General features: G+C 43.6%; 1 protein-coding gene across 2 annotated transcripts in view; it reads right to left on the bottom strand.

Annotated features, from left to right (window-relative positions):
* Positions 1-17,635, bottom strand: part of LOC126236148 (CSC1-like protein 2) — a 208,804-nt gene that overhangs the window by 156,649 nt on the left and 34,520 nt on the right. Inside the window, exons 2-3 of one of the 2 annotated variants that reach the window (XM_049945233.1) lie at positions 5,512-5,565; positions 5,217-5,364 (exon numbers count right to left, since the gene is read on the bottom strand). Coding sequence is in view for 1 of the 2 variants with exons in the window: in XM_049945232.1 (XP_049801189.1) it covers positions 5,217-5,364; positions 5,507-5,514 (156 nt within the window). In the remaining variant the exon portion in view is untranslated. Of the gene's footprint in view, positions 1-5,216; positions 5,365-5,506; positions 5,566-17,635 lie in introns of both variants that reach the window. The other variant, XM_049945232.1, reaches the window with a different exon arrangement.

Raw genomic sequence — 17,635 nt, forward strand, 5'->3', positions numbered from 1 at the left:
AAACTATATATACACTATATTAGGTTGGTACATAAGTTCATAGTGTTTCTCTGTAAGTTTAATAAACACAACAGATAATCATAACAGAGACTTTAGTAACCAATACTATATTCTTCACTATTTACAACAGTCTGTCAATTCTGCGACACTAGAAATTGTGGTTTTGTGGTGAAGAACTCGTCTAACCATGTTCGTAATGCATTTTCCTCTGGAAAGGAAGTTCCTTGAAGGTTGTTCCACTCAATAGAGTGTGGAAAAGGTGAAAATCTGAGGGCTCCTCAAGATCAGGTGAATAAGGTGGGTGCAGAATGACTTCCCAACCCAACTCCTGTATAGTGTTTTTTGTGTGTCACAGAATGTGGGCGGGCGTTATTGTAGAGTAGCATCACTTCAGTCTTCCTGGTCATTGCTTTTTGACTGCACCTGCTAGGTGTCTCAGCTGTTGGCAAATGTCTGCAGTGGTGGTTACATCTCAGAGGAGCAATTTTTAGTGCGCCACACCACCACTGTTCCACCAGATGCATAACATTATCTTTTGTGGATGCAAGCAGTACTTTGTATGGTGAGTTGCCGCTTTCTTTGGACTCAACCATTCCTTTCTTTTCCTTACATTATGTATTTCTCGTCACCAGTAATGATACAGGATAGGAAAGTTTGGTTATGTTCATGAGCCAATTGATGACAAGCAAGCAGAGATGCACATAAGGCCAACTGCTGATTTTTGTGATTGTGTCTTCGAGAATGCAGTACCCATTCACCCAATTACTAACCTTACCCACTGCACGCAAATGTCGTACGATGGTGAAATGGTCACAGTTTGTCACGTTTGCCAGTTCATGTGTACACTGGCATGAATCATTATGGATCTTCAAACCTCTTCCTGAACGTGGAGAGTCACCAATATCAAAACAATCCTCCTCAAAATGAGAAAATTATTTTCTTGCCATGCCCTGTCCCACACAATACCAATGTTTCTGGCTGCCTCCACTGCTCTCATCCCTCTATGGAACTCAAACAGAAGAATATGTCAGAAATGATCCAATGTCTCCACTTGGTACTTCATTTTCTAGCATCTACAGCTCCATACACTGCCTCCAAATGATAGAATGACAATATGTCAAACAGCAACACTGAACTACAAACAAAAAATGACAATCGATAAATAAACCCATAGCAACCAGAATACCAACATGCAAAACAAAATTGCTGCTAAATTCTACACCGACCTAATATTTGACAGTGAATATTGGAATTGTCCAAAGGAAGCATTACAGGGCTGGTAATACTTCACTGTACAAAAAGTATTTATCACATAGGGTCAGCAGTAACACTACAAGCTTGTTCTCCATCTATGGTGTTATCCACAGGAAAATCACAGTTGGATAATCATAAGGAAATACAGAATGATAAACTATGTCCAGTCAGTGCAAAAAATGGCAACTTTTTGAGTCTGAAGAAACAAAACACAATCCCCAAATAAAGAGAAATAACCTGATAATATCCAACTGCAAGATTAATTGTAAGCTTCTGGCACCCAACATTTTGTTTATAAATCTAAGAGATTCAAACAAAGAATTACAGGAGTAGAGTATGCAAATGCAAGCCTAAGATTTATTGGACAGTTTCTGGGAACATGCAGTGCTTCTTTCCAGTTAATTCCATATTAGATGCTAGTGTGACTAATTCTAGACTACTATTCCAGCTTTTGAAGCCTCTCAAATGACAGGCACTGAATTCAGTTATATGCAGCTAGGGTAAGTGGTTGATACAAAAGTTTAACAGAGATGCTCAGGAAATGTAAGGGAATATACCAATAAATACAAGCAATCATTGCTGACACCCCTCTCCCACTCCCACTCAGTAAGTGAAATTAACAGAACAGAAATTTGTTAATATTGGTACATAACACACTCCATCATGCACTGTACAGTGGCTTGCACAGTACATATCTACAAGGAAACACACACTCAATTTGCCTTTTAAACTTTCTAAAAACTATTCATCACACTTCCTGGCAGATTAAAATTATGTGCCAGATCAAGACTTGAACTCTGTACCTTTGCCTTTTGCAGGCAAGTGCTCTACCAACTGAGTTATCGAAGCACAACTCACAACCTTCCCTCAATGCTTTAATTCTGCCAGTGCCTAATTTCCTATTCTGATGATGGGTCAGGAGTTGTACTTGGATAACTCAGTCAGTAGAGCACTTTTCCGAAAAAGACTATGGTCCAGAGTTCCGAGTCTTGGTCCAGTGCACAGTTTTAATCTGTTAGGAAGCTTCATATCAGTGCACACTCCATTGCAGAGGGGAAAATTCATTCTGCAAACTGTCAGTTTTTGTAAGTGTCTTCTGGAAGCTGTGCACATTCATTAGAAAAATTGCCATTGATTTAGTGCAGTCTACACCAGCGGAAAGAAGTCATGAGGGAAAGATCTAGATTGTGGGGTGTGGTTACAAAGAACTGTCAAGCAATTACAGAGTTATTACAAACTGTAAATAATATTTTTGTGAGTTTTATGCCTGAGTAAACTGTCAGGATTCAGTCTTTGCTAGATGGTTTGAAGCATAGCTGGAACCATGCAGCAATGTATGCAATCTAAATTAAGAGATATGTATATGCTCCAAGAATGTGTCAAATGATAAATGTTAGGTTTCATCTCCTTTGGCATTGGAACAACTACAGTAAATACTCAATTTTATATTTCATAGCAGTTAGTCCACGACATTGTTGGTATAAACTGGTTGCCAGTGGTTGTGAAATGAGTTTACTTTTTTGTGGTTCTCGAAATATAAAATTATGGGCAAAAGAAGCAGGCCACCTTTAACACAACTGTTCTCACATTTGCCCTACCTTCAATATTTATAGTTTTCAAGTGATGAGACTCAATTATTTTGGCACTTAGAGTTTATACATGTCAGAATGGCAACTGTCATGCTGTAAAAAGAGGATACCGAAATGTGCCCAGTTTCATCCACATCTATATAATTGATATTGAAGTCTGACTTGCTTGTATCCTCAATTAAATTACAAATACTTCCCTCCAAAGAACTTAAATTACTGTTTACAGCACTGAACCTGGCATATTGCTTAAAAATATGAACTACCTGGTAATTATTATCCAACAAGTTTTGTATCAGTTCAAGTATTTCCTCCCCCTGACTTACTGAGCAGCACAACTATATAGTTTTTCCATCAGCTCTTTCTTTCTAGTCTTATTTTGCGCCTTTTGCCCTGGAGTGTCAAACTATTTCTGAGCTTGTTTGATTGTATAAATGCTTTTGACCATGCTATCCAAAGTACTGCAGCTATCGAACTTGCAATGTCTTTCAGATATTTTCACTGATTTGACCAGACAGGGGAGAGGAGACAGATGGGAAAATACTGTAGGTGTGTTGATAGACAAGAAGGTGTGTGTAGTACTGGAGTGGAAGCAGGGAAGGGGATAGGTAGGTGAAGGAAACGGACTAATGGAGGCAGAGACTAAGAGGGTTACAGAACTGAAGAATGTGTTGTTGGGAGAGTTCTCCCTGTGCAGTTCAGAAAAGCTCTTAGATCCAGATGGCACAGGCTGTGAAGCTGACACTGAAATAAGGCACATCATATTGGTGGACAGCAGGTTCAGCAACTGGTTGGTCCAACTGTCTTTGTTACAGCGCCAGCAGCCATACATGTGAACAGAAAGCTTGGCAGTTGTCACGCCCATGTAGAAAGCAGCACAGTGATCACACCTTCATTTGTAGATCACATGACTGGTTTCACAGGTAGCTATGGCTTTGATGGGATAGGTGATGCCTGTGACTGGACTGGAATAGGTAGTGGTGGTGGAAGGATGTGTGGGACAGGTCTTGCATCAAGATCTATTGCAGGCATATGTGTCATGAGGCAAGCAGTTGGTAGCAAGGGTGGAGAAGGGATATTGTGTAGGTTCAGTGGATAGCTGATCACCAACGTGAGAGGGGTGGGGAGGATATTCCTCATTTCTGGGCATGCTAAGAGGTAGTTTAAAACCTGGCAGAGAATGTGATTCGGTCGCTCCACTCCCGTGCAGTACTGTGCCAAGAAAGTAATGCACATTTGTGGACAGATAGTAGGTATTTGGTAGGTGGCCTCACCAATAACCTATTATCTGTGTAGGAAGTAGGAGGAGTTAGGTGACTGAAGAAATCACCTACCAAATACCCATTGTCTGACCACAAAGGAGCAGTACTCTCTTTAAACAGTATCACCCAGGACTGTAGCAACTGCATCACATTCTCTGCCAGGGTTTCAATTACCTGTTGCCATGCCCTGAAATGAGGAATATCCTCCTCATCCCTTCGACACTGGTAGTCTGCAATCCACTGAACCTATGCAATATCTTTGTCCACACCTACTCCACCCCAGCTCTCAATCACTTGCCTCATGGCTCATAAACCTGCAATAGACCTAGATGCAGGACCTGTTCTATAAATGTATCCTCCACCACCACCACCCCGCACATGAAGCACAATATCTTCCCCCACCTCTATTTTGCTATCCCTCCCCCATCCCATCCCCATGCCGTGCCGTGCCATACTGCCTCCTTACCCCGTCACCACCTCCCCAGATCACTGCAGTTGTAGTCTGTAGTAGGAACACATTACCTTTCTATTCACAAGTAACTTTTGTCCAAAAGCTTAAATGTTTAGCCACCTCTATGTGGTGAGTAACAATCTATTCCTTTTCATTACATTGTCAAGATTTAGTCGGTTTACAGAAAACCTTCCCCATACATGAGCCACACACATCCCATACAGCATGCAAATCAATTCTGGGAGTCCTAACTCTCAGTTCAGTTTTACAATAGAAAGCACAGATCCAAACTCTCCAATAAGTTCCTCTTTCCTCACTGAAGAAGAAACCAAAGATTCACAAAGCTAGCAGGCCTGTTATCTGATTTTGTGATTTTAGTAACAGTACTGGAAGATGGACTTCCTAAATTTAAGTACTTGATGACCCACCAGTGTCTGAATTTAAGAGTTTGAAGGAATTTTCCTTTTCATGTGGCAAATCAATGTTAGTTTTTAGCATAAATTTTTCACATTCAGTCTCATCTATCTTAGCAATATAACTACCAGCCCACAGCCATCAGCTTGAATTTCGGTCTGGTCAAGCTGATAAACAGAAGTAAGGTCTCACAAGAGTAATGAAAAAAATTGATTTTTAATACAATTCAACTCTTTGATCATTACTTACCGCCCAGCCCAAGAAGTTCAAAAGAAAGTTCTCTGGGATTCCCTCATACACTGAAGTAATAATTCTTTTAGCAGTTTTGTTATAATATGCACATGATTCTGCTCCATCTGGCTGTCCAGTTTCACTGAACAATGTCTCACCAAAAAACCTGAAAGAAAAACATTTTCTGTAACACTCAAGAGAGTCATAACTGGTCTCAGACTATCACTTCAGAAAGAAAAACAGAATAAACCATGTTTTATGCAAAAGTGATAAATTCAGAAAAAAATTGATTTCTCAAGTTTCTTTACCTTACCATTGCAGCAGAGCTTACTTATCCATATATACCAGCTTCAGAACAATACAGCATCTGTAATAGTAAAATGGCACAAATTAGTTTATTTAAATATTCTAAGTATAGCTTACATTGCATCACTGCAGTTTTAGTGAAAAACTGCATCAAACTGGTGTGAAATATTTTTTTTACTTCAACTTTTTTCAAATAGTTACAGTTTTAGAATTAAGCTCATTATTGACTCAAAAGCTAACTTATAGTATATGGCCCAATCACATTAATGTGACCACCTGTCAAAAGCCTGGTGTAAAGGGACGCCCTCCTATAGCATTACTTTTCTTGAACAGAAGTTATCAAAACCAAAAATAATTTCTACCTTTTAAACAAGTTAATACTATCTCAAATGTTTTTCTAAAAAATTGCAAATGGTCTGGCCTTGTAACATTAACCAAAATGGCCTTGCTGTGCGAGTACTGCGAACGTATGATAGCAAGGGGGAATGACAGCCGTAATTTTTCCCAAGGGCACGCAGCTCTACTGTATGGTTAAATGATGTCATCCTCTTGGGTAAAATATTTCAGAGGTAAAATAGCCCCCATTTGGATTTCCGGGCAGCAACTATAGTCTGTCTGTAAACTCAAGAGCGAGCAGCACTTTTGGTGGGGGAAGTGGGGCCTTCCCCGGAAGAACCCTGCCACTGACCTACAGGGCAACCCAAAATCAGTTGCCCGTTACCTATCTAGCGGTGTAGTTCAGCTTGCAGTGATATACGTCATTTCTGTTCATGGGATCTTAGTTGCCAATTCAGTCAGTTTTTGTGTACTCACTGATATAATTCAGTATCCGGAAGTGATGGATGATCGACCTGCATTGCAAGAAAATGTGCAGTATACGAAGGAGATATTTGCGCAGAACGAGCATTCGATCGTCTCTAACGTTATTACAGCTTGTGTTAAGGAGGCTACACAAAAAGAACTGTTGGCTAATATTACCAGCCCCTATCAAAGGGCTGCAGTTTATGCAAACATCAGTCTCGCCAAAATAGGATGCATAAGGAAGGAACGCGAAAACAAGGAGCATGGTTTACTGGAATCGCCGCGAAAAAAAAAAACAATAATTTAGGGAGGAAACCCATTGTTATAGACAGTTTCACAAAATCGGTCATTCGACAAACGATGGAGGACTTTTACATAAACCAAAAAATAATGCCCACATTACGGAAATTACTCACTGGCGTGAAACAAAAAATACATTTTCGTTGCAGAAAGATGTTTTACACAAGACATTGCGTGAAATGGGATTTACCTGGAAATACTTTTCAGACATGTTTACGAAGACAATGACAAAAAAAGCAGTGCGAATAGAACTTATACAACACACGTAATTATACATTTCTGGTTACTTTTTAAACACTCTTCGTGTTGCAAGAATTGTTAAGTTTTAACGCAGCCCTTCAAAGAAAACTTCTACCTTTTAGTAGAAACACAAAGTAAGAACAAGCCTTAAATTCTACAGACTGATAGCACTATATCTGGTTAGTCTTACGAATAGAGGAACATACATTCATATGAATAGGCATTCGGTTCTATGTTTGTAGTAGAATCCTGACTTCCGTTCTTATGTTAATATTATTTACTCTATAATGTTTTGTTTTGAAGAAGCTATCCTCTTTTTTTCCTTATACTCTCAACACATTTGTCTAAAAATAAACGCAGACGGGACGTGTCTGTACACGGCGTTGTCACAGATTTAAAGCGCGCGCCGCGGCAGGGACTGTACTACGTTGTGGAGCAGCCTGTAGAAGCGCCCTGTGACGTAGCAGGGTAGGCAGAGTGGGGACTCTCGCGCTCGCTCTTCAGTTTACTGACAGACTATACTCAGGAGGACGTTGTTATCAGGAGAAACAAAACTGGCATTCTACAGATTGGAGCGTGGAATGTCAGATCCCTTAATCGGGTAGGTCGGTTAGAAAATTTAAAAGGGAAATGGATAGGTTAAAGTATGATATAATGGGAATTAGTGAAGTTCAGTGGCAGGAGGAACAAGACTTCTGGTTAGGTGAAAAAAGGTTTATAAATACAAAAATTAAATAATAGTAATGCAGGCGTATGTTTAATAACGAATAAAAAATAGGAACATGGATAAGCTACTACAAACAGCATAGTGAATGCATTATTGTAGCCAAGATAGACACGAAACCCACGCCCTTCACAGTAGTACAAGTTTATATGCCAACCAGCTCCACAGATGACAAACAGATTGAAGAAGTGTATGAGGAGATAGAAGAAATTACTCAGATAGTGAAGGGAGATGAAAATTTAATGGTCATGGGGGACTGGAATTTGATAGTAGGAAAAGGAAAAGTAGTAGGTGAATATGGAATGGGGGGGTAAGGAATGAAAGAGGAAGCTACCTGGTAGAATTTTGTACAGAGCACAACTTAATGATAGCTAACACTTGGTTTAAGAATCACAAAAGGTTTTCTACGTGGAAGAGGCCTGGGAAACACTGGAAGGTTTCAGACAGATTATATAATGGTAACACAGACTTAGGAACCAGGTTTTTAATTGTAAACATTTCCAGGGGCAAATGTGGACTCTGGCCACAATATATCGGTTATGAACTGTAGATTAAAACTGAAGAAACTGCAAGAAGGTGGGAATTTAAGGAGATGGGAACAGGATAAACTGAAAGAACCCAGATGTTGTAGAGTGTTTCAGAGAGAGCATTAGGGAGTGATCAACAAGAATGGGGAGAAAACACAGCAGAAGAAGAATGGGTAGCTTTGAGAGATGAGATAGTGAAGGCAGCAGAGGATAAAGCAGGTAAAAAGACAAGGGCTAGTAGAAATCCTTGGGTAACAGAAGAGATACTGAATTTAACTGATGAAAGGAGAAAACACAAAAATACAGTAAATGAAGCAGGCAAAAAGGAATACAAATGCCAAAACTGAGATCGACAGGAACTGGAAAATGGCTAAGCAGGGATGGCTAGAGGGCAAATGTAAGGATGTGGAAAATGTAGAGGCATATATCACTAGGAGTAAGATAGATACTGCCTACAGGAAAATTAAAGAGACCTTTGGAGAAAAGAGAACCACCTGTATGAATATCGAGAGAAAACCAGTCCTAAGCAAAGGAGGGAAAGTAGAAAGGTCAAAGGAGTATATAGAGGGTCTATACAAGGGTGATGTCGTTGAGGGAAATATTATGGAAGATGAAATGGGAGATACCATACTGTGTGAAGAATTTGACAGAGCACTGAAAGACCTAAACCGAAACAAGGCCCTGGGAGTAGACAACATTCCATTGGAACTACTGAGAGCCTTGGGAGATCCAGCCTTGACAAACTCTTCCATCTGGTGACCAAGATGTATGAGACAGGCGAAATACCCTCAGATTTCAAGAAGAATATAATAATTCCAATCCCAAAGAAAGCAGGTGTTGACAGGTGTGAAAATTACTGAACTATCGATTTAATAAGTCACTTCAGCAAAATACTAACCTGAATTCTTTACAGATGAATGGAAAAACTGGTAGAAGCCGACCTTGGGGAAGATCAGTTTGGATTCCAGAGAAATGCTGGAGTAGGTGAAGTAATACTGACCCTATTACTTATCTTAGAAAATAAATTATGGAAATGCAAACCTACATTTTGTAGATTTAGAGAAAGCTTTTGACAATGTTGACTGGAATACTCTCTTTCAAATTCTGAAGATGGCAGGGGTTAAATACAGTGAGCAAAAGGCTGTTTACAATTTGTACAGAAACCAGATGTCAGTTATAAGAATCAATAGGCATGAAAGGGAAGCAGTGGTTGGGAAGGGGGGTAAGACAGCCTATCCCCGATGATATTCGCTCTGTGTATTGAGCAAGCAGTGAAGGAAACGAAAGAAAAATTTGGAGTAGGAATTAAAATCCATGGAGAAGAAATAAAAACTTTGAGGTTTGCCGATGACATTGTAATTCTGTCAGAGACAGCTAAGGACCTGAAAGAGCAGTTGAACAGAATGGACAGTGTCTTGAAAGGGGAATATAAGATGAACATTGATAAAAGCAAAACAAAGATAATGAAATTTAGCCTAATTAAATCAGGTGATGCTGAGGGTATTAGATTAGAAAATGAGACACTCGAAGTAGTAAATGCGTTTTGCTATTTGGGGAACTGATGGTGGTTGAAGTAGAGAGGATATAAAATGTAGACTGGCAATGGCAAGAAAAGTGTTTCTGAAGAAGAGAAATTTGTTAACATCGAGTATATATTTAAGTGTCAGGAAGTCGTTTCTGAAAGTATTTGTGTGGAGGGTAGCCATGTACAGAAGTGAAACATGGATGATAAATGGTTTAGGCAAGAAGAGAATAGAAGCTTTCAAAACGTGGTAACAAAAAAAAAAAAAAAAAAATGCTGATGATTAGATGGGTAGACCACATAACTAATGAGGAGGTAGTGAATAGAATTGGGGAGAAGAGAAATTTGTGGCACAACTTGACTAGAAGAAGGGATCGGTTGGTAGGACATGTTTTGAGACATCAAGGGATTACCAATTTAGTACTGGAGGGAAGCATGGCGGGTAAAAATCTTAAGAGTGAGACCAAGAGATGAATACACTAATCAAATTCAGAAGGATGTAAGTTGCAGCGTGAGTGTGTGTGGTTTGAGGTTTTCGGGCGCTAAACAGCGTGGTCATCAGCACCCAAACGCATAGAAACAGGAACACATGCGGTTAAGGGACGAAGACGGACAGCGAACAAGGAGAATGGCTAAAAGACACAGACCTGACGCAGTTCCAAATCCTCACATACAGAGGCAAAACAAGAGGAAAAGAAACGTACTAAAAAAGGAAAGGAAACACAAGGAAAAGAGAACAGAAATCGAAGTGAAACAAGTAGGTAATCATGACTGGCGGACCTCTTACCTAAAACCTGAGTGAGCCAGTCACCCAGCATCACATTAAAATCCTCTCCCTAAAATCCGAGGCAACAAATTGGACAGGACACAAAACCGTAAGACCTTAACCACAGTCGTTGCGTCGTCTTGCAAAATAGAGGGCAAATCCGGTGGCAAGGAAACCACCGCCCTCTGGTCAGAGAATAAAGAACAGTAAAGTAAAATGTGGCGGACAGTAATCTGGACGCCACAAGCACTGCAGATTGGGGGGTCCTCCCGCCGGAGTAAAAAACCTTGCGTCAAGGGACTGTGCCCGATGTGGAGGCGAGTGAGGAGAATCTCATCCCGCCTGCACGACTGGTAGGACATACGCCATGGCCTTGACCAAACGCAGCTTATTTTCATCAACTGCCAGCCACTCCTCTTCCCATTGACGCATAACACGAAAACGCAAAAGGGAGGTAACAGCATGGAGGGGGACGGCACATTCAACAACTTGAGTGAGGGAACATGCATCTTTGGCAGCCACATCCGCCAGTTCGTTTCCCATAATACCCACGTGCCCCGGCACCCAGCAGAAGGAAACCTCCTTCCCCTGCCGTTGCAGGTGGAGGAGGGCATCATGGATGTTCTGGACGACCATATCCGCTGGGTACAAGTGTTGCATGGTCTGAAGGGCACTCAGGCAGTCAGAACAGATGAGAAACTTAAGACTGGGAACACATCTCATCTGCTCCAATGCCCGCAAGATCGCAAACAATTTGGCATCAAAGATGGTAAACGCCGCAGGAAGCCGTAACTTGACGACTCGATCAGGGAAAACAACAGCACAACCAACAGAGTCCCCCTGTTTAGAGCCATCCGCAAATACTGGTACATGGTCGGGATGCTGGTTTAAAATATCGTAAAATAAGGAGGTAAAAACAAACGCAGGAGTGCAGCTCCTCCGGTACTCTGACAAGTCTAAAAGGACGCTAGGCCTCTGGAGCAACCAGGGAGGCAGGCGGGTAAAACTCTGGAGTTGGGGTGCCACACGCTCCACACCAAGGGACTCAAGCAAATGCTTGGCACGAATCACAAATGGTCTCGTTGCCCTGAGACGACTGGAAAAGAGACGTTCCATAGGCAGTCGGGCAACGGTAGGGTATGCAGGGAAGGTGGGACAGGCAAGGAATTGACACACCCGTCTCACCATGAGGAGTTTCCGCCGGATGGCGAGCGGCGGTTCCCCTGTCTCAGCACACAGGCTGGGGATGGGACTGGTACGGAAGTCACCAGTGGCGAGCAGTGGCCAGCATGATACCCTCATGGTGTACTGCGTCAAGAATCTTCAGATACGAAGGCCTTGCTGACCCATACACGGTGCATCCATAGTCAAGATGCGACCGGACGAAAGCTCTATAAAACTGCAGCAGAAGCACCCGATCTGCTCCCCAGGACCGATGGCTCAGACACTTCAAAATATTCAGTGCCTTCAGGGCCCGCGCCTTGAGGTCTTTAAGGTACGGCAACCACGACAACTTGAATCAAAAGTGAGGCCCAAGAACCTCACAGTGTCTCTGAAAGGAAGAATGGTGTCCCTCAGACGCAATTCAGGGGAGGTAAAGGACGTCGAGAATGATTAAAATGAACACACACACACACACACACACACACACACACACACACACACACACACACACACACACACACACCTTTGTCTGCAGAAAAGGTGAAACCCGTCTTCGCAGTCCATGCCTCTAATTGCTTTATCGTAAGCTGCAGCTGCCGACTAGCAGTGACAAGACTGGAGGAAGAACAGAAAACAGCAAAATCGTCCACAAACAAGGAGCACTGGGTAGGAATCCGGATAGTGGACGTGATACTGTTAATGGCGATGGCAAAGAGGGTGACACTTAAAACGCTTCCCTGAGGAACACCATTCTCCTGCACGTACAAATCAGATAGTACATTGCCAACCCGATATCGAAAGAGGCGGCGGGAAAGAAAGGACCGAATGAAGATGGGGAGATGGCCACGAAAGCCCCACTGATGAATTGATTGAGGATAAGGCGGTGCCAAGTAGTGTCATATGCCTTATTAATGTCAAAGAATACACCTAGACAATGCTGGTTACGTAGGAAGGCCTGCTGGATGGCCGCCTCAAGCAGGGTCAAGTTGTCTATAGTTGAACGACATCTCTGAAAGCCACACAGAGTGGCTAAGGAGCTGCTTGGTCTCGAGCAGCCAAACCAGGCGACGGTTGACCATGCGTTCCAATGTCTTCCCGACACAGCACGTCAAAGCAATACTCAGATAACTACTGGGATGCATTCGGACCTTCCCTGGTTTGAGGAGTGGAATCAAAATCGCCTCCCTCCATGAGTCAGGGAAGTATCGGATGACCATATCATATTATAACAATTCAGGAGAACTTCCTTGGATGGCAGCAACAAGTGCTGCAGCATGCTGTACAGGATTTGATCATTACCTGGCGCAGTATCATGAGCCACAGACAGCGCCGAATCCAGTTCCCACATTGTGAAGAGGCAGTTGTAGGGTTCAGAATTTGGAGACCGGAAGTCCAAGTGACTCCTCTTGGTGGCAGTGCGGTAGCAGCAGAAATCTGTATCACAGTTAATAGTGGCAGTAGATTCCGCAAAATACATGGCCAGTGTCTGGGCAATGTCTCTCAGTGCCATGAGTAGACAACCCTGATGCAGCAATGCCGTGACAGGTAGTTGGCTGCATTTCCCGGAAATCCTCCTAATGGCTTCCCATACTTTCGTAGAACTAGTGGAGCGGGAGGTGGAGTTCAAGAACGATTGCCATCACCGTCGTTTGCTCTCTTTAATCACTCGCCGCGCCTTGGCCCTTGCCACCCGAAAGGCCGCAAGATTGTCAGCTGAGTGACGACACTTGAAGCGGCGCAGAGCTGCATGGCGGGCTCGGATGGCTGAGCGGCACTCAGTGGTCCACCAAGGGACAGGACGCCTCTGGGGATGAGCTGAGGACCGTGGGATCGACAATTCAGCAGCATGGGAGATCACAGCTGTAACATGGTCGACCCATTCGTGGACGCTGGCACGGTGTTCCAAAACAGCTAAATGGCTGAAAAGCGTCCCGTCAGCTCTGCAGAGGTGCCACCTGGGCGGCACTGGTAATGCCACAGCCTCATCCAGGAGGCGAATCCAAAGGGGGAAGTGGTCACTAGAATGGAGGTCAGCGGCAACCTCCCACAGAGCAGAACCCGTGAGTGCTGGAGAGCAAAAGGAAAGGTCAATAGCTGACGACGACCCAGAAGCAGTACAGAAATGAGTGGGAGCACCAGAGTTGAGGATGCACAGTTCTTCGGACACCACGAGGCTTTCCAGAATACGACCCCTGGGGCAAGTAGACGTAGAGCCCCATAAGATATTATGAGCATTGAAGTCCCCTAGAAGGAGAAATGGGCGGGGGAGTTGGCTAATAAGGTCTGAGAGAGCCTCAGAGTCTATTGCATCCTGAGGCGGTAAGTAAACGGAACAGATTGTGAGCCTCCACTCCACAAGAAGGTCAACTGCAACTGCTTGCAAGTCCGTAACGAGAGGGAGTTGAGATAAGTGGTGCATGTCAAGGACAAAAACCGCAACACCACCCTTTGCCCTTTCCCCCCATCAGATCATCTTTTCGATACACGGTATAGCCCCGTAAAGAAGGAGCATCAGTGGCCCGAAAATGTGTCTCTTGGAGACATAAGCACTAGGGGCGCTCTCGTACAAGGAGTTGTAATTCGGCCACATGCTTCCTGAACCCTTTCAGGTTCCACTGTAATATGGGAGCCAGTGATCGGGGTGGCTGAATTTTCACCCTGCTTCTGTGCTTTGGAGGAGAGCCCGTACTGGCCGGAGATTTATTCCTGGGGCGAGAATATCGCCCGCGGTCGACATCAATGTCCATCAGCTCCAATGGCGACCCGAGGGAGATGTCAGACAGTACGATGGCATCGTCATCGGACTGACCCTGACTAGTCTCCTCAGGTGGCAAAATCTTCACCTTCGGCGTCTCCGTTTTGAGGGGCTTAGAATGCAGAACCTTGTCAACAGTTGGAGGTTCACTCGCCTGGGCAGAAGGTGATATATGGGGAGGGGCAGGAAGTACCCCAATGTCAGCAACCACGGCCTTGTCCGACATTGTGGGGAGAGCTGCAGGTTGCAAAACAATCGCAGCAGCACAAGTGCACTGGCAAACGCAGGTATTAGTGGTGACACTGGCAACCTCCGTTTGTGTAGCAACAGTGGCCAACTGTACCGGTTTCTGCAGAGCGGAAGCGAAAGATGTTGTTAACGCAGGAGGCTGCATGGCCTTAAAGAGCTTCTTGGCCTCACCATAGGGGATGCACTTAGATGTTTTGATCTCCTGTATCTTCCGTCCCTCGAGATAGATGGGGCAGACCCGGCTCCAGACAGGGTGACTCCCAGAGCAATTCAAGCACTTCACAGGCGATTAACAATCGGCTCCTTCATGGGCAGGCTGACCACATTTACCACAAGTGGCTATCCCATTGCACCCCAATGTAGTATGCCCAAAGCGCTGACATTTAAAACAGCGCATTGGGTTGGGGAAATATGGCCGTACTGGCAAACGTAAGAAACCCGCTTTAACATGCTCTGGGAGTCTCGGGCAATTGAACATGAGAATAAACGAGTCGGATTTGACTAGGTCCCCATCTACTCTTTTCATAATATGCTGCACGCCGACAATACCTTCATCAGCCCACTCTGATTTCAACTCGTCCTTGGGGATATCCACCATGTCACAACACCCTTACTATAGTTCAAAGTGGAGTGGAGCTCGGTCTTGATAGTGTACTCTCCGAGACAGGTTGCTTTCCAAAGAGAAGTGACTTGACGGGTACTAGAAGTTTCAACTAACAGAGTCCCATTGCGCAGTCGCTTCACAGATTTCAGTGTTCCTGCAATTCTCTCAAGACCCTTGTGGATGTAAAAGGGAGAAACCCTCTCAAAACTACCTTCCTTCCGTTTGACCTACTTGTTTCACTTCGATTTCTGTTCTCTTTTCCTTGTGTTTCCTTTCCTTTTTTAGTACGTTTCTTTTCCTCTTGTTTTGCCTCTGTATGTGAGGATTTGGAACTGCATCAGGTCTGTGTCTTTTAGCCGTTCTCCTTGTTCGCTGTCCGTCTTCGTCCCTTCACCGCATGTGTTCCTGTTTCTATGCGTTTGGGTGCTGATGACCACGCTGTTTAGCGCCCGAAAACCTCAAACCACACACACTCACGCTGCAACTTACATCCTTCTGAATTTGATTAGTGTATTCATCTCTTGGTCTCACTCTTAAGATTTTTACCCGCCATGCTTCCCTCCAGTACTAAATTGGTAATCCCTTGATGTCTCAAAACATGTCCTACCAACCGATCCCTTCTTCTAGTCAAGTTGTGCTACAAATTTCTCTTCTCCCCAATTCTATTCACTACCTCCTCATTAGTTATGTGGTCTACCCATCTAATCATCAGCATTTTTTTTTTACCACGTTTTGAAAGCTTCTATTCTCTTCTTGCCTAAACTATTTATCATCCATGTTTCACTTCTGTACATGGCTACCCTCCACACAAATACTTTCAGAAACGACTTCCTGACACTTAAATATATACTCGATGTTATCAGCATGTGCTCTGTTACGACAGTCTGATAAATCTCTAGTAACACCAGGCACTGGAGGACTCTCAGCACGAAGTCACTTTTTCGATGGGGTGTGTTTTCCTACCAGTGGCCCACCCAATCCACTGGTAGGGGGAAACGTAGAGGTCGAAGGGTCCATTGTGGTCCCACGAGTAGCTAGGGAACAAAGGTCCGCTCAGACAGAGCTCCGCGTGCCTGAGTAAGCCTTATACAACTGGGGTGTGGCAGGTGCCTCAGAGGTTGCCCACTTGCAACTGTTCCACCCCAACGGCCATGCACCTTATAGGCGCGCAGCACACCGTAAGATTGAGGGGTTTTTATAGAGGTTTACATTCCTCGCAATCCAGGCGGTCAAGCCAAGATTACCATTCCCCGCAGCACACAACATTCCACCGCCGCGCCATGCGGTGGTCGCTGAAGCATGTTCGGGGGTTACGGTGACAGGAGACTGGCGGCGCTGACCAGTCCCCAGCTCAGGACCCCGGGGTCGCCAAGCCCGTACTCAGCAAATGAATGCTGAGCCCCTGGGGAGAGGTTGCAGCAGTTACTTTGAGATGAAGTAGCTTGTACAGGAAAGAGTAGCATGGAGAGCTGCATCAAATCAATCTCTGGACTGAAGACGACAACAACAAAACAATGCAATTTTCTTTTTAGAAGTGGAAATTGTAAAGACAGTGTGATATAGAAAAATATGAAAGAATACAAATCAGCATACTAACAGGCAATTCTTTTCTAGTTATCTCATCAATTGGAACCATGAGAACCTATAATATCAAAAAATTTCAGCTTCAAGAATCAACCCCTAGACTTTAAGAACTGGAGCCAAGTATGAGAAAAGAAGATAAGTAAAAAAGTTTTATTGCAAATCTTACTCCTCTCTAAGCTTATTAAAAGAGTTTATTACAAAGTGAGTGACAATCAACAAATAATGTGAGGAAGGGGTAGATTACAAGTGTTGACAGTGTCCGGGATCAATTGACTGATAATGAAGTCCCCGAGAGCTGCCCAAGTAAGTCGTATCGACAGTGACTATATGTACTACCAACGGCAAATCAAATGGTTCAAAGGGCTCTAAGCACTATGGGACTTAACATCTGAGGTCATCAGTCCCCTAGACTTAGAACTACTTAAACCTAACTAACCCAAGTACAGTACACACCCCCATGCCTGAGACAGGATTCGAACCTGTGAACATAGCAGCAGCGCGTTTCTGGACTGAAGCCCTAGAACTGCTCGGCCACAGTGGCCGGCCAACAATGACAGACTGGATCGAATGTAAGAGGACTTTACTACTACGAAGAGGGGCATCAAAAAGGAAAGATAAGTACAAACTATTTGTGAAATTAATCTGTTTATGAACACATGCTTGTTAACAAAATGAATAGAAATGAGGGTAGTAGTGATTTAGAAGTGAAAGCAGTAGGACCTAGCCAGGAGATGTTTGAACCAAGTTAAAGCATGGTCAGCAAAGAAACAGTAAAAACTGATATTTTGCAGCTGATTATGGCAAAAACTAGAGGAAATGGAGATAGATACCAATAGCAGATTTAGTGCAGATGATGATCAGTTAACCAAAAAATTTACTTCACTACAGGGACAAT

Source organism: Schistocerca nitens, chromosome 2 (genome assembly GCF_023898315.1).
Source record: "Schistocerca nitens isolate TAMUIC-IGC-003100 chromosome 2, iqSchNite1.1, whole genome shotgun sequence".
NCBI lineage: Eukaryota > Metazoa > Arthropoda > Insecta > Orthoptera > Acrididae > Schistocerca > Schistocerca nitens.